Source organism: Gigantopelta aegis, chromosome 10, assembly GCF_016097555.1.
Source record: "Gigantopelta aegis isolate Gae_Host chromosome 10, Gae_host_genome, whole genome shotgun sequence".
In the NCBI taxonomy this organism is placed as follows: Eukaryota; Metazoa; Mollusca; class Gastropoda; order Neomphalida; family Peltospiridae; genus Gigantopelta; species Gigantopelta aegis.
The window spans coordinates 39,914,733-39,941,638 of NC_054708.1; the positions used below are offsets into that span (position 1 = coordinate 39,914,733).

The 26,906-nt window shown below is 38.8% G+C and overlaps 1 protein-coding gene across 2 annotated transcripts in view; it reads left to right on the forward strand.

Moving 5' to 3' along the window:
• Positions 1 to 1,664: 1,664 nt before the first annotated feature.
• Positions 1,665 to 26,906, forward strand: part of LOC121383290 (tudor domain-containing 6-like) — a 109,291-nt gene continuing 84,049 nt past the window's right edge. For both annotated transcript variants that reach the window (XM_041513213.1, XM_041513214.1), the window contains exons 1-4: positions 1,665 to 1,932; positions 14,371 to 14,428; positions 22,332 to 22,423; positions 24,428 to 24,566. In XM_041513213.1, coding sequence (XP_041369147.1) covers positions 1,694 to 1,932; positions 14,371 to 14,428; positions 22,332 to 22,423; positions 24,428 to 24,566 — 528 coding nt within the window. In that variant the 5' untranslated portion in view covers positions 1,665 to 1,693. The remainder of the gene's footprint in view (positions 1,933 to 14,370; positions 14,429 to 22,331; positions 22,424 to 24,427; positions 24,567 to 26,906) is intronic.

The window sequence follows — 26,906 nt, forward strand, 5'->3', positions numbered from 1 at the left end:
ATTGTAAGTCTGTCATAGTTGGCCTTTTTCAAGTTATAAAGACACTCGGCTGCCTTGCTTTATGATACAGGGGCAGATTTTGCGATGCATTTTTCATTTGCCCTACCATGTACTTTTGAAGCCTCGTGCTACTTGATGGACTCTAGTCGAAAGTGGTTTGACCCCATTACAAACGCCGAATCTACGTCGGTACCGAAATCGGTACAGGCCATACAAAACTTTTTTTCGCTGTCATATTTCAACCATTGGCGGTTCAACCATTGCGGCTGGAAGCTACGTTTTCTTTTTGCTTCACCGGCCTCGGTGGCGTCGTGGCAGGCCATCGGTCTACAGGCTGGTAGGTACTGGGTTCGGATCCCAGTCGAGACATGGAATTTTTAATCCAGATACCGACTCCAAACCATGAGTGAGTGCTCCGCAAGGCTCAGTGGGTAGGTCTAAACCACTTGCACCGACCAGTGATCCATAACTGGTTCAACAAAGGCCATGGTTTGTGCTATCCTGCCTGTGGGAAGCGCAAATAAAAGACCCCTTGCTGCTAATCGGAAGAGTAGCCCATGTAGTGGCGACAGCGGGTTTCCTCTCAAAATCTGTGTGGTCCTTAACCATATGTCTGACGCCATATAACCGTAAATAAAATGTGTTGAGTGCGTCGTTAAATAAAACATTTCTTTCTTTCTTTTTGCTTCATACTTTGTTTTTGATGACGCCTGTCATTCAGATGGCCATTTCTTCCCACGGCTTTGTGCCCTCGACATATTGCAAGAAACTCGACATGATGTCATGCAGTTGTTTTCATGCCATGCACTTGTAGTATAAACACATATACAAACAATTAGGACGAAACGACCCGGGGCGAGGAAACAAATTTCCTTTCCGGTATCTAGTCATAACGGGGACGAGGTATCGATCAACTGACTCGTCATAGGGCTGAGATGTCAGTAAAGCGAAAACGCGAATTTACACTTGTCCGCTTCTAGACTACTTTCATTTCTGGTGTAAACAATTCGTTATTTTAAAAGTATTTAGAAAAAACATTTCTACTGTCCAGTTTTATTACGTTTATGTGTTTTTAAAACGGGTGCCCGTTGGGCATGTGAGATTGGAAAATTTATACGTCTGTTGCGATTTCTACACGTCTCGGGCATCGGGCACCCGGCTAATTTCGCAGACTGACATATTTCTGGATATCTGTTTGTATATTTATTAAAACTCAGAATGCAGCTTATATGTTTTAACCAAACAATTTTACCATTATAAGTATTCATTTGTTCAACTTTTAACACAACTGCAAGACATCAAAATTGTTATATTCGTCTTCCTAAAATGTTGTCTATTAACATTGGTTCTCGAGGACTCCATTTTGTAATTTTTCTTAAATTTTTTAGAATATTCTTTATAAATTATTATATGTACATGTTTTGTTGAACAACATACATGTTTTAATAAAACACTGAAAAGTTTTGTGTTGTAAAGTTTTGGCTGTAAGCTATACCACTAAACGTTTCACTCACCGAAATAGGTGACATATAGTTAACAATATTTACTGCTGGTGCATGCTACAGGTTTTGACACACGTGCAGTGATCTTTGCTACATAGTGGCCAGTTTAGTGCTAATTTGAAGTATAGAAATACTAATAAAAAGGTAGCTATTTTAAAAACAACTACCCGTATTTTAAAAACAAGAATCGAATGCTTATGCTCACCGAAACTGGTCCACCCATGATACCAAAACCACAGGTATCGTCCGTGGACATCCCAAAAAATTCATGTAAATGTGAAATAAGTTTTGCAATCTGTAGCCATTTTATGCCTTTTTTCTTTTCTTTTTTCTTGGCCACTTACAGGTCTGAAGAAGACATGAATGGGTGGGACCCAAGAGCTGAGGATTTTAATGATGACCTATTCAACTCTTACAATATGTCAATAAAGTAAGTTTTCAGCTTAATTGTGATCATTTGTGAAGGCTAACTAATATATAATTCATTTTGTAGTTATTTTTAATATTTGGAAACTGAAACTTTATTCCCCCTGTTTCTTTTTTTTTATTATTGTCTTCCAAACTAATTCTTAAAATAATAATATATACTCTTCAAAAAAAGAAACGCAAAAGGGTACAAATGGGTTATAACTCCGATTTTATGTTTCCTACCGGTTCATGCTTTGTGAATATAAGGTCATTGCATGTCCCAAACACATTCCCACGGTTACATTCGATAAAATGCAGCTACTGTACAATAAAGTTCCAAAATGTGAATATTCGCAAAAACACAGCCACGTGCAAACCATGTCACCACTGCACGTGCGTTGTCTGCACGTGCAACATGAACACCGACAGTATAAAAGTGCAGGGTGTTCGCTTGCCTGGCCTCTGTATCTGGCCGACAGTTGACAATCCAGGACATGCCACGTCTCAGTGAACCTCAGAGAAACAATGCCATCGGCCGACTAGACGCAGGCGAATCCAGAACGGCCGTTGCCAGGGCATTCCATGTGTCCCCAAGCACCATCTCCAGACTGTGGGACCGTTACCAGCAACATGGATCAACACGTGACCTCCCTAGATCCGGTCGACCACGGGTCACTACCCCTGGGCAGGACCGCTACATCCGGGTACGCCACCTTCGGGAACGATTGACTACTGCCACCTCCACAGCCGCAGCAATACCAGGTTTGCGCAGGATATCCGACCAGACCGTACGGAACCGCCTACGTGAGGTAGGAATTCGTGCCAGACGTCCAGTTCGAGGTGTCATCTTAACACCACAACACCGTCGACTCCGACTGCAGTGGTGCCAGATTCATCGACAATGGCCTCAACTGCGATGGAGACGGGTGTGGTTCAGTGACGAGTCCCGATTTCTGCTCCGACGTCATGATGGAAGATGTCGCGTGTATAGGCGTCGTGGTGAACGTTATGCGGCAAACTGCGTGCAGGAAGTGGACAGATTCGGCGGGGGTAGTGTCATGGTGTGGGCAGCCATCTCACACACTGGCAGAACTGACCTGGTCCACGTGCAGGGCAACCTGAATGCACAGGGCTACATTGACCAGATCCTCCGGCCACACATCGTTCCAGTTATGGCCAACACCAACACAGTGTTCCAACACTGAGCATCTATGGGACGAGTTGGACCAACGCCTCCGACAGCGACAACCACAGCCCCAGACCCTGCCCGAGCTGGCAGCAGCCTTGCAGGCCGAGTGGGCCACCATCCCCCGGGACGTCATCCGTACTCTGGTTGCTTCAATGGGCAGGCGGTGCCAGGCAGTTGTCAACACACGCGGAGGCCACACCCGGTATTGACTCCAGATGACCTTGACCTTGGTAGTGTGTCCTATCACTTACTCACAATGGACTAGAGTGAATTGTGAACAATCCTGCAACATTTGGTAATTATCGGACTCACCATTCAATAATTAAATCAATTCTCCAAATGTTACGACAATGTGGTTTTGCGTTTCTTCTTTTGAAGAGTATATAACAGGGCTGTTCATATCCAAAACATTTCAATTGCCCACCGGGCAAGTACATGTAACTCTCAAATTTTACTTGCCCACAAATTGTTTTACAAATTTTCCTGCATGCAAGCCTACTCACTGTTCTTTAACATATTAAATGTTAATTGTATGTATATTTAATACATTAATTTAATTAGGAAACAAATGCAAAAACTTGCAGATTGACAACCTAATATTGTAGTACGAAACGCTACTAAATTAGTGAAAAACCAATCGTGCGGTAGGAATTCCCTGACCTTGTTTTACGTCACAAGTGTTTTGCGCGAGCTCACATAGATAAAGCGAAAACTAACTTTACAAAGAGTCTACTTATCCATTTTAGTAATGTGCTGGATCGTATCATTCTAAACAGCTTTTTCTCGATTCTTCAACGTTTTCAGCAATTTACTTGACGGACACCATGAAATGCCATGATTTACAAATAAATGCCTAATTTCTTAAATATCTTCAAAATGGAGGGGCACTTACTCAAAGACGTGGGCCTACTTCCAGTCAATAACAGTACTCGATATAATAATCAGGGGCCTCACTCGCATGCACGCATGCTTGCTTGCTGCAGACTACCGAATTACAAAAATTGCAAGTGTACAAAAGGGATAAACAGGCACTTTGTGATTGGAAATTTTGGTTGCCTGGCGGACGACTGAATTGTAAATTTTGCTTGTCCGAGTAACGTTTGCTCATCTGGGACGAGCGGACAAGTACTTTTGACCTGGCCTGTATAATAATAAAGTACTTGTTGACAATCCATCCACTAAATCACTTAGTATTTTCAGCCCATGTTTAATATTTTTTGAACAAAACAGAAATTTATTTCACTCAGGCCTTTCCACAAAGGCGTTAGAGGAGCATATATAATAAATTGAATAAAGATGACAAAATGGTTTACAGGAGGATGAAATAATAAAATATAAAAATGCATAATACATGTAATAACTGTGACACTAACAGTTGTAATAATAATAATAATAATGGTGATAGTAGTAATAGTAGCAGACCTTTTGAGGTGTGCAAGTGCGATCGCGCTCATACAGCACACATAATTTCAGTCTGGTGAGTGAAAAATAACGTACGTTACACTTAACAAACGGTGCACATAAAATCATTTTGTATATTGATTACCACTATTTACCGTACGTAGCTGATAGAAAGACTCATTTAATAATATCAGAAACAAAAATGTGACAAGAATGGTAGAGTCCATGCAAGCTTTTAATATATGACTGGGACTTATCTTTGCTAAACAAATTGGAAAACACTGGTTTAATCTTCAAAGACATACCAGGGGTTTCCCCAGGGCCGTTGAACGTAGTGGCCCAAAACACCTTGGTCTGTAAAGTAAGCGCTTGGACGGCATGGAAGCGCCTTAAATCAATTGCCGCTACGCCATTGATTTGAAGTGCTTTAGAAAAACAGTTATCACAAGTACGAGCGTGGCAGTCGACTACCTCTTGCAAACAACTTGTGTAACAGTATATCAAGCACACCTAATCACTATGATAGGGAAAACACTTCCTAAATACAAAACAATGGACCAGTTGTCTGCTCACAATTGGGATTTGGTAATTTTACATCTATTGGGACCACTAATCCGCCAGGAAGGCGCTTAACGCGTAATGGGATTCCTGTGCCGAGCAATCATGCTTCAAGGCCAATCAAAGAAGATGCCAATTGACAGAATCAACTGTACCGCGCATTTAACTGAATAAACGATCGGTGAAGCACTTTTTCAAAGTACAGTTAAGTTGGCAATCAATCATTTCTAACCTAACACCCCCTCCTCAAAACATGCACACATTGAAAACATCTAGGGCTTGTGCTATTTGTAGTCAAATTAGCCATTGGCTAATTAAATTTTTTTTTTTTTTAAATGGCTAATAAAATTTGCAAGTGGCTAAAATTTTGGCTAAGCCATTTTCTATCTTCTGATGTGAACAAACTATTACATAATCTATCCGACACTTCAAATAATAATACCAAATATTCATTTAGCATAATAGCGATCTCGCGACCGGTAACGGAAAACGGTGTCATCCAGAATACAGCGTAGGCCTAATGATGTTTGCATATTTTAATAATCACAGTTATTAATTATAACGGCATGCATTCAACATGTATGACAGCAATGTAACGGTGATTCAATGTCTGGAAGATCTGTAATTTGTTATTTTAACTTTGTAAAATATTTGAACCAAAGTAATAAAAACAAACCAACAATGCGTGTCAATTTGAATATACATGCCAGTTCAGGGCCAAAAGACATGTAGGCTATCCCAAGGGCCAAGTTTAGCCAGACCGAGTGAAAACAAAACGTTCGCTACACTGGTATGTGCGCTTCACGTTAAACCAAATGGACATGATGGACACTAATCAAATAGTTCGCTAACGTTAGGAAGAAAGTTCGTTGGCTGAACTGAGGAAAGCTATCGGTGCAAATATACGTCACGTTTCAGTCAGCTGACACCCACGTATCAAGAGACATCCTTGCAGACATTAAACAATACGATTACACAGATGTAAATCTTGATGTAAATTTGTAGAAAAACAATAGGTGTTTGCATCAATGAATACCTAACTGCAGTTTCGTTATGTTTTTTTGACTGTGAATTTCGTACCTATGTTCGAAAGCACGCATGCAGATAGCAATCACGGGAAATGAACATGCAATATTTATACAAATTGCAGTTAAACGTACACTGAATTAGTTTACAATAATCATATTTGTTAGATGTTAGATATATATTTGTAAGATATATATTTGTAAGACTGTGAGGTGACATTTAATAAGTTAGCTGGATTTTAAAAAGACCGTAAATTTTAATTTTATTAAGGTTTTTGGGGTTTTTTTTATAAATGGAATATACTGTGAAGTCAGCATTCTTAGCCTAGGTATTTTACAGGCAGAAATCACAACAAGCATTTAACACAACGCTGAAATCAACAGCAACAACATAGCTTAAATTAAAAAAAGTTAAAAAAAAAAAAAAAAAAAGCAATTCAAACTAGCATAAACATTGCTATTTAAAGAAATAATAATGAGCTCTATATTAAAAAAAAAAAAAAGCTCAAATTTTTATTTGTGAAAAAAAAAGAAGAAAGAAAAAACAACACCCTCCATAAACATCCACCCACACCCATATTTCTGTATGTTTGTTAATTTAAGATCATAGGCCTTAGAAGTGGGGGTGGGTGTACAGGGTACTGGCTTCCAACTCTGAAGATAATGCATCCCCCCCACCCCCCCTGCTGAAAAATCAAAGTAATATATTAACTGCTCCTACCCCCATTGCTGTCTTTGATTTTGATGAGGTAATACGGTTTCATTGTTCAGATTTATTCAGATTTTCTGATTTACTTGGAAGGACGAGGGAGGATTGGGGGGGGGGGGGTCTGGGTCGCTTAGCCGCCCACCTTTAATTTTCACCCAACGAGAACACTGCCTGGTTTTAACAGAATGCTGACATAATAAACATAAAATAATAATAATAGTAATAAAATAAAATAAATAATATAAATTAAATAAAAATAATTAAAGAAATATAAAATAAATGATATAATAATTTAAAAATAAAATAAAACATTGATTAGATGGATTGAAGGCAAACACTTAATTGTTTTCAACCCACTACTCCACTATTTTGGCTTGATTTGTGTTTTACTGATGCTAAAAATGTAAGCGCCTTAAAAAAATCCTGGGGAAAGGCCTGCATACCAATCCAATAAAACTCTTTTGCCTATTTAATTTATTATTAATTAGAAACAGACCACTTTTTAAGGTCTGATTGGGCCAAGGCCAAGTAAAAAAAAATTGTTTGGTTCCTGTTAAATGCCAAAAACAAATAGGGTAGGTAGGTAGGGAATACTCCCCCCCCCCCCCCCCCCCCCCATTTTCGAGCTAATATTTCCTGAATAGTATAGCAGATTAATATATTAAAAGCTCTTTCTTTGTGTTACAGTGCAACTGACAATACATACTCTAATGAGAATCATTAATTATTTTCTATAAAAAACCCACGTCGAAACCTAGTCCAACCACAATCGGTATTAATGTAAACACCACCCACGTCTAATACTACACGGTAAGGTTATAAACTACGATATCACCAAAATAACACTATAATTTGTTCATTGGAAAAAAGTTTTAATATCAAAGGTCTGATCCACAACACCCCCTCAACTACAGCAGCAACACTGATCTTCCCGGCCTATTTCATTGCCAGTATTGCAGTAACAAAATGTACATCATGAACACAACGAAGATGTCAATAAAAATGAACAAAAAGATCTCCATACTAACTATCCTCATAGCAGAGATATCAAAAGAAAACAACTATTTTCATACTCTCGGACATGTTCTCGTACTCATTCGGAACTACTCGGAACTTGTGAATCCAATCGGAACACCTCGTCACATTCCGCTACGCTTATATTTCGTGGAAATGTACAATGAGTTCCGAATGGCTCTCAGAAGCTTTTCATTTGGAACTCTTTGGAAGTAAAGTGCGCCGCCTTTACAAAAACAAAACTTTTTATCAGCTGGCGATAATATTTTATCACGGTGATCAATTCATTCGATGAAGATGGAAATAACAAAAAATGTATCCGACATTAGGAGATCACTTTACAAACATCTTTATTATTTTTTGTATATCTTGAAATCTTTATTAAAACTTTGATCGGTTCAGAAAAACCGGAACTGCCCGTGAATGTCAGACCGATGTCTTCATGTTTTTTTGTAGGCAAATTAAGGAGTATGTCTTTCCACAAAGTCTACCAACACACAACAATATGGTAACCAAGCTCTCCCCCCCCTTTTTTTTTTGAAGGGTGTGGTGCTGTGCGGCCATCCTCCTTTAATTTTCACCCAGCTAGAACACTGAACAGTCATCAATGATCATAGCTGATTACTGTAGATCCTGAAATTATTGCGATAATAATATTAATGCAAAAAATCCGAGATCGTGTTATTCGCATTAATAATATGACGCATTTATTTCTATGTTTTTGTCTATGTGCCCTATGTTATTAAAACAAAACAAAATTTGAATATATTTATAACCCAACTGGAAAACAATTCATCAAAGCTGAGACAGACTAATTGTCCAATAGTTCAGCAAGCTGCCAGCCATGTGTGACAATTGCAGGGTCTTTGGCCACCCTGTCAATAGCCGACACGATCCTAAGGTCGACGGTTTCTTTGTTTTTACTGTTTAAATTTGATGCAACTTTGTCGGTATACCACTGCGTGAATTGTTCCTTCATTATGACTGAAATCACCATTCATGTATAAAGATACAGTTGTATTAACTTGTAATAGTCATACATGTTTAACCAGATTTAGCTAAATATACACATTACGTAAATGATTGCTAAAAACATATGCTTTGAGTTGATCTCACCAAAAACACAAGGGACTAAACAGGTTAATTGATGTGTACACAGACATGTTAGTGAGTCGATCTCATTGAAGAGACCTTTAACTTGGATTTAACTGAAAAGTACACAGACATGTTAGCGAGTCGATCTCATTGAAGAGACCTTTAACTTGGATTTAACAGAAAAGTACACAGACATGTTAGCGAGTCGATCTCGTTGAAGAGACCTGTAACTTGATTTAACTGAAAAGTACACAGACATGTTAGTGAGTGGATCTCGTTGAAGAGACCTTTAACTCGGATTTAACTGAAAAGTACACAGACATGTTAGTGAGTCGATCTAGTTGAAGAGACCTTTAACTCGGATTTAACTGAAAAGTACACAGACATGTTAGTGAGTCGATCTCGTTGAAGAGACCTGTAACTGGGATTTAACTGAAAAGTACACAGACATGTTAGTGAGTCGATCTCGTTGAAGAGACCTTTAACTCGGATTTAACTGAAAAGTACACAGACATGTTAGTGAGTCGATCTCGTTGAAGAGACCTTTAACTCGGATTTAACAGAAAAGTACACAGACATGTTAGTGAGTCGATCTCCTTGAAGAGACCTTTAACTCGGATTTAACAGAAAAGTACACAGACATGTTAGTGAGTCGATCTCCTTGAAGAGACCTGTAACTCGGATTTAACTGAAAAGTACACAGACATGTTAGTGAGTTGATCTCATTGAAGAGACCTTTAACTCGGATTTGACAGAAAAGTACACAGACATGTTAGTGAGTGGATCTCATTGAAGAGACCTTTAACTCGGATTTAACTGAAAAGTACACAGACATGTTAGTGAGTCGATCTCGTTGAAGAGACCTCTAACTGGGATTTAACTGAAAAGTACACAGACATGTTAGTGAGTCGATCTCCTTGAAGAGACCTTTAACTCGGATTTAACAGAAAAGTACACAGACATGTTAGTGAGTCGATCTCCTTGAAGAGACCTGTAACTCGGATTTAACTGAAAAGTACACAGACATGTTAGTGAGTTGATCTCATTGAAGAGACCTTTAACTCGGATTTGACAGAAAAGTACACAGACATGTTAGTGAGTGGATCTCATTGAAGAGACCTTTAACTCGGATTTAACTGAAAAGTACACAGACATGTTAGTGAGTCGATCTCGTTGAAGAGACCTCTAACTGGGATTTAACTGAAAAGTACACAGACATGTTAGTGAGTCGATCTCGTTGAAGAGACCTTTAACTCGGATTTAACTGAAAAGTACACAGACATGTTAGTGAGTCGATCTCGTTGAAGAGACCTGTAACTCGGATTTAACTGAAAAGTACACAGACATGTTAGTGAGTCGATCTCATTGAAGAGACCTTTAACTCGGATTTGACAGAAAAGTACACAGACATGTTAGTGAGTCGATCTCGTTGAAGAGACCTTTAACTCGGATTTGACAGAAAAGTACACAGACATGTTAGTGAGTCGATCTCATTGAAGAGACCTTTAACTCGGATTTGACAGAAAAGTACACAGACATGTTAGTGAGTCGATCTCATTGAAGAGACCTTTAACTCGGATTTGACAGAAAAGTACACAGACATGTTAGTGAGTCGATCTCATTGAAGAGACCTTTAACTCGGATTTAACTGAAAAGTACACAGACATGTTAGTGAGTCGATCTTGTTGAAGAGACCTGTAACTGGGATTTAACTGAAAAGTACACAGACATGTTAGTGAGTCGATCTCATTGAAGAGACCTTTAACTCGGATTTAACTGAAAAGTACACAGACATGTGTTGTTAGAAAAGTAATATTTCAAAGGGAGGCCACTCGCATTAATTTTTAAAGATGATCTTTATTATGGCATCCCACTTTTGGAATAAAATCCTTTGTAATGACATATTTTGTCAGAGTGTGTATGGTGTTTTTTTATCAACAACATAGGGACCATTAATCAATAACGTAATGCTGACTTGACAGATGTCAGAGCTGTTCGTAACTGGTGGATCTAGTGCTCAAATGATGTGTTACAAAATGTTGAGGGAGGGAGACTGGTTGCGTAATTGTTGAATTAAAAAGGCCACGTTAATGTCAATGCCCCAACCAACACTATTAATTGAACTAATTAAATTTTAAAATTAAAAAATAATATGAGGGATCTAATTCACTTGGTAGTCCACACCTGAGATGCTTGGGTCATAGTTATAATTGAACCACCTCAGTGCCAGTGGGTTTTTCCCGTCCCAACTATCCTAATCATGTTTGTTGTACCGTACATAATAATTAAAAGTTGATTTCTACACATGTTTAGCTGCATGCATGTTCATCAAACCATCTTAACACTGAAAAGGTATCTATAGTTGTGTGCATCATGCAGTGTATGTCATAATTATATCTCTATAGCACTGATCATCAAACCATCTAACACTGAAAAGGTATCTATAGTTGTGTGCATCATGCAGTGTATGTCATAATTATATCTCTATAGCACTGATCCTGATTTGGTTAAATAACTCCATTCCTGAAAGGGAAAAGTAATCAGACTACACTAATGAACCAAACAACCATAAAATTAGAAGAAAACATTGGTTTCATGGTTCATTTTTGCAGTGTATGTCTCTATATTTACATGTACCAATTACTTCATAAATTAATCATGCTTGGTTTTCACTCGCCTTAGCATTTTGATAAGTGCGATTTTTCACTCACCTAAGCGTTTTGAGGTGTGCAATTTTTCACTCGCCATGGTTTTTCAAAAACCAAGTACTGTAGTAGTGGTGGTGGTAGTATAATAATATTATTAGCAGTAATGGTAATGGCAGTAACTGGTACAGTAATAATAATGATAATATAATAATAATAATGATAATATAATAATAATAATAATAATTGTAATATAGCTAGGAAATAGTTTTGATTATGACATGAGTTACAGTTACCAGGGCGTTTAAAAACCTAGCAAATTACATTTTATAAATACAATGAAGTTGCATTTTTATACATATCGGTGATCTCACAGACCCAAGGTCCCTGGTCAATGATGCAGTGATAGTGGATGGGACATGACATATTGCATCCACAAATATATATCCAGCAAATAATTACATTGTTCGAGCACCCCAAAAGTCTGATTGGTTCACATGATTACAAAGGCACAGAACCAAAAAAGTGTTTCCCATGAAATTTGAAATCCCAAGGCCTGCAAGTTAAATAAGTCCTTTTGTTGCCATTTTTCTCTAGCTACTCACCCTAACGTCTATAGGTTGTACTATACCAAATAAAATACTATAGGCGACAATGTTAACATTTGTGTTTAAAAACAATATATGTAATGCAATATATCAAGCAAACTATGACCCATAAATATCAGTACTACAACCCCTACCTCAAAGTATTAACTTAAGAAAATGCTACCTTTCGGTATAACCAGATGTTTTTACAACACTCCTTGTGTTTCACAAAATTTGAGTACTTTTAGATTTTTTACAGGTACCCCATACATGTTTCAAGCACAAGGCTACTTGACATAGTGGTACTAGATGAAATAAAATTGCATACATTTTTTGCCCAGATGAAACTTTTTTTTTTTTTTTACAACCAACACACTCATATTTATCACCAATCACAGGACTTGTGGTGTTAACTTCGCTATCAAAAGTTTGGTGCACCTTGAACTTTGACCCAGTGGAAGTTATTTGGTTTAGTACTACCTTTAACATGGTGCAGGTGTAATCATGCAAATGGTGACCAGTCTGTTAAGGTTGCATGTCACCTTCAAATGTATTATTTATTTTATTTTTAAAAGTTGCATTTCATACAAATTTCAAGAGTTGCAGTCAATTAATTTTTATGATGAAATAACACAAATGTAACAACAATGACCTACATTAAGAAACAAAATTGTTCCTGTTTTATTCTTGACGTACAGTTACTCATTTGTGGGTGGGAGTATAATACTATAAGCCTTTAAAACTATGAAACATTTTTTGCTAGCAATTTTTGTTTGTGTGGGTAGGGCAGATGATTTCCCATTACACAAGTAAATAAATATCTATACCAAAGTATAAGTAAGAAAGCATGCATTTATTAGTGTTTAATATCATCCATTTGTTTAATGCTTCATTCATGCATATACTTACATTTGTACCTATGTTTTATACCCAATAGCCATAGTATTCTCTCTGCTGGGGTGTTATATATATATATATATGAACTTATTTGATTTTAAATGCAGTTATTTTTGCATTGTCAATTGTTATACAATTCCCACGACTTCTTCAAATATAGACTTAAAAATTAATAATGGACTCTCTACATTTGTAGTGGAGCCTCAATATTTTGAGTGATGAGTCCATATTCTTGGATGAGTGAGAACCCTGTACTACTATATTGTAATGTACATACTGATTATTATAATGTATTTACATGTATTAGAATTGTAAGTAGTTAAAAGATTGATAGGAGATTTTGCTTCGAAAATTTGTCTAGTATTTATTTGAGGAAAAAAGTAAAGTAAAGTTTGTTTTATTTAACGACGCCACTAGAGCACATTGATTTTTTTATGTTATCATCGACTATTGGACGTCAAACATATGGTCATTCTGACACTGTTTTTTTAGAGGAAACCCGCTGTTGCCACATAGGCTACTCTTTTATGACAGGCAGCAAGGGATCTTTTATTTGCACTTCCCACAGGCAGGATAGCACAAACCATGGCCTTTGTTGAACCAGTTATGGATCACTGGTCGGTGCAAGTGGTTTACACCTACCCATTGAGCCTTGCGGAGCACTCACTCAGGATTTGGAGTAGGTATCTGGATTAAAAATTCCATGCCTCGACTGGGATCCGAACCCATTACCTACCAGCCTGTAGACCGATGGCCTAACCACGTTATTTGAGGAAGACAAGTTTGTTCTAATTTGAACCTATGTCCAGCAATGTAACTTGATCTGTAGCTTGAAAGATTGCTGTACTGTCTGAGAGTCATGTCTTGAAATAAAGGTAATAGAAAAATAACGATCATGTATCTGTTTTAGTTGCATGAGATTAATTTTGCTACAGACATGTAAGCCCACCAGATATTAACCAACTAATCCCCTGAACTAATCTGGAACTGCAATAAAGAATAGATAAAATTTTAGGCTATGTACCTGGTATGCACAAAGACCGTGCAATCTTTATGCAAGATAATGAAAATAAACAGTTTAATAGATTATGAAATATTCAACCTTCACTTGACTGTGGAAACCAAGTTTTGGTACTGCAAGCCTTTGAGAACTGAAAATTGATCTTTATGTGTTGTGCCAACAAATTGTTACGGCACTGTAAGTGATGTCCAAACTTTATTGTGAAAGTGAAAAATTGGTGTAAAACTAAACGTGCAAGTGACATGCAAAGGAGACCCATTCTAGCATGTACTGGAAACCTAATTTGTGGGTTTTAATCTTATATTCTTTGTATTTTTAGAAAAAAACAAGGTGCAGTGCAACTGTTTGTGACTGGGATTCCAAGTGAATTGACTAATGTAAGTTAATACTATACAATCTTAATTTCTATCTCTTTATTAACTTCATTGTCTAGGATCATAATTCAAGTTAGTTTTACAAGAATATTTGAGGGAAACCGCTTGTAATATTTAAAACTTTTCTTCATATATATATATATATATATATATATATATATATATATATATATATATATATATATATACACATATACTAGCGGGCATTAATAACGCAATTTCCTTTTGTCAAAATAATATACGTTCCGGTTGGACTTCGTTGACGCTATTCGTCAATGTACATGGTACAGTGGTACACATTATTTCAGCAGCATGTAAAGGTCGACTTCCGGCCTGTTCCCAACATAAGGGGAACAACGCTAAAAACGCATTATCCAGTAAATCGCGCACACGCAACCACTTGGCGAAATAACACTTTGCACGTGCATTTCCTGATACCCGGGCACACTCAGAACACGCAGGTGGCAATGAGTATCTCACTCCTACATGATGCCTCGGTTGAACAACGCCGATCGGAATCAAGCCATTGGCTTGTTGAATGCCGGAAACTCGCAATTGCGGTTAGCACAACGGTTCCACGTGCACCCGTCAACCATTAATCGGCTCCTCAACCGATATCAGACGACAGGGACTGTCAATGACCGCCGTCGTTCAGGCACACCACGCGTAACGACCAATAGACAGGACCGGAACATACGGTTGCGGCACCTGCGCAATCGGTTTTTGACAGCCGCAAGCACTTTCAGGACTGAAGTGGGAACCAGTGGACGACTCATCAGCGCCTGAACTGTCCGGGGACGTCTTGCCGCAGCACGACTGCATTGCCACCGACCCTACCGTGGCCTTATCCTCCTGCACAGACATCGTCAAGCAAGACTCTTATGGGCCAGGAATGGTGGGCATTTGCGACCCATGAGATGGCGAGATGTCATCTTCTCGGATGAATCGAGATTTAACGTGAGTGTCACGGACAGACGTCATTGCATTTACCGCCGTCGTGGAGAACGTGTCGCGCATGCCTGTGTTCTGGAGAGGGACCGCTATGGGGGCGGCGGAGTCATGGTTTGGGGCGCCATCAATGCTGACTTCCGGTCCGAACTCGTGATGGTACAGGGAAACCTTAATGCGCAACACTACGTCGATAACATCCTGCGGCCGGTCCTCCTCCCATTGATGAGACGGCATGGCGGAAACAGGCTCGTCTTCCAGCAAGACAACGCTCGGCCGCACACTGCCAGGCGTACACAGGCGTTTCTTCGTGCCCACCATGTCACTATGTTGGACTGGCCAGCAGTTTCCCCGGACATGAACCCAATAGAGCACATGTGGGACGAGCTGGGATGTCGTGTTCAAAACCAACCGAATCCACCACAGAACTTTGCTGAGCTGCAGCAGGCATTGCAGCATCACTGGGCAGCCATCCCACGACGTGTGGTGAGGCGCCTGTGCATGTCCATGCCTAGGAGGCTGCAGGCGTGCATCGCAGCACATGGAGGTCACACGAAATACTGACCCCCATGACGTTGACATCGCCAGAGACGTTATGCGCGATTCACTGTTGGCGGCTGACAGTGCCAGTCAGATGGGCCAGTGGTTGGTCTCACTGGTGGTATCAGTTTCATTTTTGTGGGATCTCGCATAATAAAATAAACCATGATCATTTCCGAGATTGCGTTTTTATTGCCGCCTAGTATATATATATATATATACATACATAGATGTATGTATGTATGTATGTATGAATGCATGCATGCATGCATGCATTAAGAGACTGTGGATAGATATATTGATAATTCCACAATGGCTTTGTAATAAATTGAAAGTCTGAAAGTTTTGGTGGGGTTGCGGGAGTGGGGGTGGAGGCAGGCGAGACCCCCCAATTTTGATTAACCATAGTTTTTGATACACCTATTAATTTTTAATGAATCCATATCGTATGGCACTAGCAACTACTGCGACATGTATGAAATATTTCCGTACAATGGTAATCTAAAAATACATCCGGATATGACATTGGTAGTATTGTAACTTATCATTATCAAAATAGGTTCTTTTTTTCACCTGCAGACCCTTTTAAACAAATGTTATGGGGACAGTGTTTGTCTTCAACCCGACAGTGTTTTATGAACTTTACCTTTAAAATAAATGAAGACTATTGCATGAGAAATATTTAAGAGACTGTGGATAGATATATTGATAAATCCACAATGGCTTTGTAATAAATTGAAAGTCTGAAAGTTTTATTAAAAGTAATCAAAATCCACATCATGATATTCACTATGCACTAAAATGCTTTCATCATCACAGCAGTTTTATACAAAGGGAGGGGGAGAGAGAGAATGACGTCAAACTCGAATGATGTAATTTTGGATGTCCTTACATCAAAATAAACTAGTGCATAACATTTTTTGTTTTCTGAACGCTGGATAGCTTTCAGTTTAAAATTGCTATTGAAATGTTTTATTTGATGGCTATGACTGCATTTCTTTTCACCATTACCTGTCCTGAAACAGTGCATAAGGATAGTAGTCTGGTTTGAACATCCCAATGTGATGGCCTAAAATTCTGAAACTTCCTTCTTTTGCCTTTGCGTCTTATGGTTCGGATGTTCTTATTTTCTCTCTGTCGTCATCTGAGCCATCTATCTATTTTACTTAGTTTATTTGCGACTTTTATGTCTGTAACACATTCTACAATGTTGTTACTAACTTACTTTATTGTTGTACAATTATTTTGGTTGTAATCACTTTATTTAAAGTGTTGTGTGAAAATATGCCGGTTAATAGCTCTGGTCGCCATTTTTAAAATGGCGGCTTCTTGTTTGCCGGAATTGTACTTATGTGTTTGCTATTTTAGAGGGCCAATTAAGTTGAGACGGCTTCCACTTCAGCTCCTCCACAGTCGTCAATCATCGAGTCAGTTGCTGACGTTTTTAAGACTTTGCTACTTGGTACGTTACAAGTCATCTTTGCTGCATTGATGACGGCCACTGCGGGTACTGGTCCAGCGACTATGTACTGGTCCAGCGACTATGGTTTCTACTGATGCTATGGTTCCTATATTGGCTCCAGCTAAGGCTACTGCTCAAGCTACGGTGTCGATGGCCTCCGCACCTACAGGTGACACGGTTTCCAGGTCGGTCCATGAGGACTTACAAGCTTTGACTTGGAAGTCGACGTCGACGTCGTCTAGATCACCTGGCAGAACTTCTATGGATCACTGGAGCTGGGAGCATAGCCGATCCTCATGGACTTCGGCTCATTCCAACCGACTTCACCATTCAAGACATTTGGAGAATCAAGCGTTACGGACTTCCACCAGGTCCCGTCGCGACCGTTCACGGTCTCCGCGGCCTTCCAGTGTCGGGGATCGACATGCCTGTGCGAGATTGTTACGTGATTTTCCTAACGAAGAGTTGGCGGAAAGATTGTCTTGCCATTGTTTATGAGTTGCTGCCTTCTTTACCGCATCTGCCTGCGCCAACACGGAAGGATCCGGTGCCGATGATAGCCACCAACGCAGCTCCAGAGGATGTTGTGCTTTGACCATTAGCCGTTGGTACTATGATTGTGAACGTTGATTTGGAGTTGAATGCAACCTTCAAGGACATCACGTCACCGTTGGCTTTTCCTCCATGGTACTCGATCTTTATCCAGTCTTCAATATGTCTTTCAAAGACGAGGGGCCTGAACCTGATGCGGATTTATCCAGACTCTGCAAACATCTAATTACAGTTGAGATTCCAGAGCATAGGGTTGCATCCATGGACACCACTCAGAGACGACTTCTATACATTTTATAGTATCTGGATGTCTTGGCAGCGTTAGATTCTCAAGTGAAAGATGGGAATGGTTACGCTATATTGTAACAGTCAGCAAAGATGATTGCCTTTATGACTTCCATGATTATGTCCATGTCGATTATCCTGACTCAACAACGGCACAACTCCTGTTCAAAAAGGTCTATTTCTGATGAGTCACATAAGACGTCATCGCAATCCTGGTCTTCGTCTAAACTGCGGGCAAAGTCACAAACGTCATTAATGATAAGGAGAAGACACAGCAGGCCACTGCCACAGTTAAAGCTCTTCAGCTTATTGCCACCCTTGAATCATCCAAACAGAAAATTCTATTTCCGCAGGCAACCCAGGTTAAGAAGTGGAAGAATACACCTTTCAAGCAGCAGCCCTTTCGAAGAAACACAACTCTTTGGAAACCTACTGTATTGGGGAATCGCTTCGGGTGGATTGTCAAACACAGAATCTCCAGTTTATTACCAAGTCTTCTTGAATCCATTCATCACGTTGGACAATCCCAGACTGATAATCAGCCTTCCCAACAACCTTCGGCCCAGTTTCCAGTGGTGGCTGATTCCGTCAAACATCTTAGACGGAGTCTCCTTGCAGCCATTTCAAGTGACACATCATCTACAGGTTTGTGGACGCATCTCTAGAATGTTGGGGAACTCATCTCAACAGTCGGACAACATCGGGGCTGTGGTCTTCCATCGAAGCAAGTTTCGACATCAACGTGTTAGAACTTCTGACAGTGTTCAATGTAATATGTCATTGGCGTCGGCAATTGATCCATGCGACTAATGGTAGTAACCGACCACGTGACGGCGGCAGTATACATCAATCGACAGAGCGAACACATTCCAGCAGCCTGCTCGACCATAGGCTATGGACACCGAATGTCGATCTTTTTGCGATGCACTTCAATTATAAGCTGAGATTGTACTTCTCACCGATTCTGGATTCAGAAGCTCTAGATTTCGACACATTGGCCATCAGTTGGGACGCTTATGCGTTTCCACCACCAGTACTTTTCCCAAGAATACTCCAGCGATTTCAGGAGTTCCATTGCCAGTTACTCCTCATTGCTCCGATGTGCCAAGCAGAATCTGGTATCCAGACCTCATACGTCACGCGGATCCAGATCCCCTACCGCTACCCAATTGGGATCACCTCCTGCTTCATCCCATGTTGATACAGCACCATCCAAATCCATGCTTGTTTCAACTACACGCATGGACATTATCTCTGAGGGTTTAAGGAAGCAACGTTTCTCTTCTCAGACCACATCAGCGATTTTGAAAGCTCACTGGGCATCCACAGCTGCTGTATACAATGTCCGGTGGTTATGTTTTCATCGATGGTACATCAGACAAAAGCTGAAACCTCAGACTATTTGTGCAGAGAAATTGACAGAGTGTTTGCTGTATCTCGGGTCATCATTGAAACTCAAAGGCTCCATTATTGCTGGCTACGTTTTGGTCATCGCAACGGTTCGGGACTCCGCCACTGGTACCAAGTTGGCTACTGTTCCTGAGATCCACTCCATTATCAAGGGTTTCAAACACAATGATCAGGTCCAGTGTTTTCGACCACCAAAATGGGACTTGAACCTGGTTCTGAGGGCCTTGTTCAAAGCACCTTACAAGCCCATTGCTGAGGCATCTTTAGAGGTTTTATCAATGAAAACTGTTCTTGCTGGTGTTTGTTATGGTGGCGAGAGTGTCAGATATCCATGCTCTGGATGTGGACATGGTGCAGTTCCATCGAGACAATGTGTCAGTTTAACTGGGCCTCCTGATGAACTTTGGTGGCTAAGAACCAGTTGCCTGACCAAGCGCCACGCACCTACGCTGTCCAAGCACTCTCGCACTCTCTTCCATGGTGGGTTCCCACGATGTTCAGAACTTATCATTATGTCCTGTTCGAGTCCTCAAGCATTACATTGAGAGAACTCAGGTCTTTTCGCAAGCATCGAAAGTGCCTGTTCCTCTCATGCAACCAGAGACATTTGAAAAACTTCACTAAGAACACAGTCCTACTTGGATCTGGTCCACAATTCTGTGCTCTTACCAGGCAGAGGGGTTACTTCCACCATCGGCGCCTTAACCGCCACCATGTCGCTGCACTGCAATACACCCATTAACATCATTTTAACAAGGTGTTATCTTTGCCAACTACTACCAAAGATGTTGAGGGATTCCATCATCTCGGTCAAGCTCTGGTCAATACTGGTTGTCCTCATCGCTGCTGACGTCTGTCGAATTCCAGACTGCACCCAGAGATGTCCAACAAATCGACAGGTGACTTTGACAGTTTTGTTTTTGCACCATTCCGAAGTTTTCGCACCAGTTGATGACAAGTCTTTTGTCAGGATTATACTAGACAATCTACTTCACTGCACATTGACGAACTGTTTCCACCCAATTGAACTAACAATTCACTGTTTTATAGTTAGAAAAACATTACTGTTGCAGGTACCATAGTTTGACGTCCAATAGCCGATGTATTTTACGTGCTGGGCTGTCGTTAAACATTCATTCATTCATTTAGTTAGAAAAAACTGGTGTTTGTTTGGTTCAGTGTTCTGATGAATGCACCAACAATATTGTTGCAGTTGTTACCAACACAAGAATGGCGTGGGATGCAATTGTGAGTCGATACATACTATGCAGCTTCGTTTTTCCTCCACGCCAGTGACGGATGCCACCATTACCGCTGTTAATACTAACAGCACTGATTTTGGTCTGTTCCGAACATCCCATGGGGGATGAGCTAACCAAGGCTGGCCTTTTTCTTCCACTGTGTCAGATTCCTTCCAGTCCATGGGGAGAAGATGTGTGCATCTTCGGAGTACGGAACCCACCGCCCGCTGTCAAATGCTGCACTAGTTTGAGGACAGGTGATGTTGAAAAGAAATGGAGAAAACTTGGAGTGTTTTCTTTTTTATAGATATATCACCTGTCTTCAAGGGATGATACCCACCCGGCCTCCCCACTTCCAGTTCTCCGTGAGATCCACTCAGGGCAAAGAAGGAAGTTAGTCACGTGACCGGAACAGGAAGGGGTGCGCAGTAGAAGAATTTAAGACCATTCAATTGGCTGTTGGGATGTTCGAACCAGACTACTATCCTTAGGGGAATATGCACTAGTTTGAGGACAGGTGATGTATCTATAAAAGAGAAAAGTCAATTATGGAGTGTCACCCTAGTACGTTTGCTTAAATGTCCATAAACGTGACCTCAATTAATTTACATCTAATTTGCAAAGTTATCAAATTCTCAAATTCTTAAAGTATGTGATCTGAAAAATATATTTTGATATCACTTAAAATGTAAGGTATTACATGTATATATGTATATCTATACGTAAAATCCCACAAAACAACCACTCTGTTTCCAAGACTACCTCATTATAAAGACCATTATTTTAAAAAACGGAATATTTCCTTATTATTTATAGTAAAACTAATCCAGTATTAAGACCACCCTGCTAATATGTAAAGTCAGACCCAGTGGCTTTTTAGTGCATTTGGACCCCACAAATAAGACCACAAAAGTGAAAAACAATTAATGTAGTAAAATCTTGCCTAATTGTTCATGTCATGGTATTGAAGTTAATTACATGTACATGTGATGGTCAAACTAGTAATTAAAGTCTTATGTTTATTTAATGGGAAAGACAATGGTGTTACTTTTGAACTAGCAAATAACTGGTCTACAAATTAGCATAGTAATTAAATAATACCTGATGCATCTGTGTGATATTACAGAGAATATTGGAGAGAATGTTCAAAATATTTTATGATTTTAGATACATGTATGTTTTTTGTTATAGTTTTCATATTAAGTTTTGCTGAACATCTTTGAAATTTCTGAATGTGAATTTCAGTTTATTATTTTGTTCATTTTGCCATGATTTGTTAATTGTATTGTAGATTATGTGATTAAAAACAAAAATCATTTTGTGACCAGCTTTTTTTGTGTGTGATGTATATACATTTTCTGGTTTAAAAATAAAATACATTTTAGCCACAGTAACTTTGAATAGAGCATACAAATTATATTTAATATTGTGCACAACTGTCATTTTAAAATATTTTTTTTTAATTAAGGACGGACTACGGAATTTATTCCTTGACGCTGGTTATGTTGAAGAGGCCAAGGTAGTGACTTCGAAGAACTCCCGGTCTGATTCTACTTTTGGGTATGGAAAGCAATAGACATCTACTTTTAAAAAATTATAAAAATCACCTTATTAGACCTTATTACAATTCAGTTCAATTCAATTTATTGCATAATACCAAACAAACTGGTGTCAGCAAACAGATATTTAAAAAATCAAAACAAAACGACAATTAATTATCATAACAGTATTAATGTACAGGACAGATGGCGACAAACTTTGTATTTCAATAACTGAAACATTAATAAACTTGTATGCTTTCATTATAAAGCCCATTCAAATATTTGTATAGCTGTTGTCATATAAACATATTTTTGTAATGCATATCTAGGTCAGTTTTAGCAAGATGTTAGTAGTAGTAGACCTGGAAATGATTTAGTTATTAGTCTTGAATGAATGAATGCATGTTTAACGACACCCCAGCACAAAAATAGAGATCGTCTATTGGGTGTCAAACAATGGTAAGTACCTCAATGTCATAGGTCAGATATGAAAACACTGCACAACATTGCTAAAGGAGAAAAAAAATGCATTTACACACCTGTATTAAGTCATTTAAAACTTAATCAGATGTTATATTTTTACCTGCATTATAAAAAGTCAGTATATTCCTTTTTATATGCCCGTCTATGATGGGTCGTATTATGGTATAGCAGGACCATCAAATCTCACATGTAGGAACAACTTGGGATGGTGGTGTTTCGCATACTATTGCTAAGTCACTCTGATTTACTTTTCACGGTTTACTGCACATAACAGTAAATCCTTGTCTGGACCATATCTTGCATATAGATGCATACAGGACCATCAAATCTCACATATAGGAACAACTTGGGATGGTGGTGTTTCGCATACTATTACTAAGTCACTCTGATTTACTTTTCACGGTTTACTGCACATAACAGTAAATCCTTGTCTGGACCATATCTTGAAATATAGATGCATACAGGACCATCAAATCTCAAATGTAGGAACAACTTGGGATGGTGGTGTTTCGCATACTATTACTAAGTCACTGATTTACTTTTCACGGTTTACTGCACATAACAGTAAATCCTTGTCTGGACCATATCTTGCATATAGATGCATACAGGGCCATCAAACCTCGCACGTAAGAACAACTTGGGATATTAACCAGCTAATCCCCTGAACTAATCTGGAACTGCAATAAAGAATAGATTAAATTTTAGGCTATGTACCTGGTATGCACAAAGACCGTGCAATCTTTATGCAAGATAATGAAAATAAACAGTTTTGGCAATAATGAAAACAGACACATGCTTCGGACCGACATAAGTGGGACCGGCAAACATGTTTATAAAAAGAAATAATATCGGTCTGAGAGATTGAGAATTGGTTCCAGATTGGTTAAAAAGGGCTTTTCTCCACCCCTGATATGGATGCCTTTTAATACATTTTAATGGTCATTTTAGCACATTTTATTTTAGATCCAAGTATAACCGATCTGTCATTTCATATTTCAACAAACAAGCCAACTTCGCTAGTTGTGATGATTTTTTTTTTTTTTTTGCATTTTGTGTCATCAACTAAATAATAAAATGTTGGGTTTTTTTATTTTTTTTTATTTTTTTTTAAATTTTAATATTTTAATTATATTTTGTAAAAGGGAAGTTACTTTTCAAAAACCACTAGCAATAGGTCAGGTGTAACACAAAAAATGCTTTAAAGTCTGGACCTTCAATTCACACAATCCCCTTTCATGGCTGAGCACGTACGTGAGCATGGTATTTACAACTGTTCACCAATCACATCTTCATGGAGGTGTTTTGACACTTAATTTGATATGGTCAGTAAAACAATGCTATGGGAAGTGGAAGTATACTATTTGTATACTTCCACATTACAACATGGAATGCATGGGAAGGGCACAGTGGCAAACCAGGTACGGCACTGCAGCATTTTTATAACTGTTGATACTGTACATTTTCAGGGCATAACGGCAAGTAAGGAGGGCAACTGCCGTCGTGCCATAGTGAAATTCTAACCCTGACATTAACATTTCAGATTTGTTACTATGAAATCACTGAGTGAAGCAGAAAAGGCCATGCACTGTTTTGAAGGTTATCGTATTCAGCGATGTCAACTTCACGTGAAAATAGCAATGACTGCAGCAGAGAAGGAGGCTAAACTTCGGCAGCAAAAGGTTTGTTACTACATCACCATTTGAACTGTTCTTCATAAAATGCAAATGAAAGTTTAATTTGGCATATGTGCTAATTTGCCAAAAAGCTAAATAAATAGTCGTTTTGCGTGATTTGTAAATCTACCACCATTTTAGCTGGCTCACTTTTAATTTTTTTTTTTTTTTTTTTTTTTTTTTTTGCTTTAATTTTGCTTACTCCACTGTTGGCTCATATTCATAATTCATTCAGACCTCGCTTTTGTCATCATTTTGTCCTTCGGATCATTTCACCTTTGTTTTTTTCATTGTTTATATTTTGTTTGGCTAATTCAGCGAAAGATTTTCTGACCAAATTCACAAAATTGCTAATAAGTTTCATTGTCCAGCATAAAACTTGCCAGGATATAGGAAAAAAATGTTTTTGTTTAATGACCCCTCTGCATATTTTAACATGGAAATTTTTACTGAGAATACAGCATACCATGGCCTTGGTTTATCAGTACATACCATGGCCTTGGTTTATCAGTACATACCATGGCCTTGGTTTATCAGTACATACCATGGCCATGGCCTTGGTTTATCAGTACATACCATAGCCTTGGTTTATCAGTACATACCATGGCCTTGGTTTATCAGTACATACCATGGCCATGGCCTTGGTTTATCAGTACATACCATGACCATGGCCTTGGTTTATCAGTACATACCATGGCCTTGGTTTATCAGTACATACCATGGCCTTGGTTTATCAGTACATACCATGGCCATGGCCATGGCCTTGGTTTATCAGTACATACCATGGCCTTGGTTTATCAGTACATACCATGGCCTTGATTTAACAGTACATACCATGGCATTTGTTATACAATAGCCAGTTATTAATATATCAATGTGCTCTAGTGGTGTTGTTAAACAAAACAAACTTTACTCTTTTTTATTACCTTTCAACATTATTGTGTGCAAGTTATACAATAAAATGACTGTGTGCCGTTCCTTCCAGAAATTAACTATGACTTCCTAGTTAGAAAGTAATCTCTTGTCTTTCGAATTAAATAAATATAAGATTATTTAATTGCTAGATTGAGCAAGACACATACCTGCAATTAACTTTTAACACCATGGCGTGGCGTGTATAACTAGGCAAGATTTTACCATGTTATTTATTGTTTGTCGCTTATGTGATGTGACAAGTAAATGCTGTGGTCGTATTTGTGGGGCCTAAATGCACTGAAACGACCATTGGGTCTGACTTTACTAGTCGTAATCTTTAATAGCAGGGTGGTCTAATACCGGGGTAGTTTTACTATAAAATAATAAGGAAATATTCTGGTCTTTAAAATATTGGTCTTTGTAGCGGGGAGGTCTTAGAACCGGGGTGGTCGTTAGGTGGGGTTTTACTGTATCTTCACCTGTAAGTTGATCTCGCTATAAGTCAAATCCCTAATTGCAAGCCCTGAAAACACAAAAAACAAATATTGACCCATGAAAAATTACCTATAAATATTGAAGTATATCTTACTTTCAACCAATGAGAATCACAAATGGCTCTTGCGTACAATATTTGAACAAGAAAATTATTTTAGAAACATCAAAATGGAATATGTCCTTAGTAAATAGCAAAGACTGTTTCACTGTTACCTTATAGCACTGTACAGTCAGTGTTTCTGCCAGAAAGAAATTTTTGGGTATGGCACTATGGAATTAAATGCAACCACTATCAACAGAGGGTATGGAGGGCCTCCCCAAGAAAGAAAAAAGGTTATGTTTAGGGTTAGAGTTGAGAAAATCGTACAGTAATGATAAAAGTAATTGATTTTGTCAAAAAATGAACTTTAAAAAATAAAATGTGCAAAAAAAATTGGGTATGGCGCCATACCCGTTTTACCCTCTGGCAGAAACCCTGACAGTATGGTATTGTGCACAGACAGCAAATTTATGTATCAACACATAGTACGATATCCAGTTTAAAACTGAAAGTTGAATGTATATATTTATCTGCCATTTTAACAATGTACGGATAACTCTGTTGTGGAGACAACTGGTTTTAGTACGAAATGGTATATGTCACTGTTAGCCTAGTAAACTGCAGAGACCAGTCTGAACTTTTTAAGTGAAAACTGATTAATATTCAGGAGTCTGATCACGGACATTTAAAAAAAACCTATTACTGCCCAGAGCTGCCAAGTGCTACACTGTGGGCATAGTTTACTACGCTTAGTCGACGTTTGCTACACTCAATCCCAAATTTCTATGCTCAGTTGAAAAACCCCCAGTATGATACGCTAATGAAAACCAGTAATAACTTTTGCAACAGATAAACATAACTGGATGATTAGTGTATTTGGCCAAAGTTTCTACTAA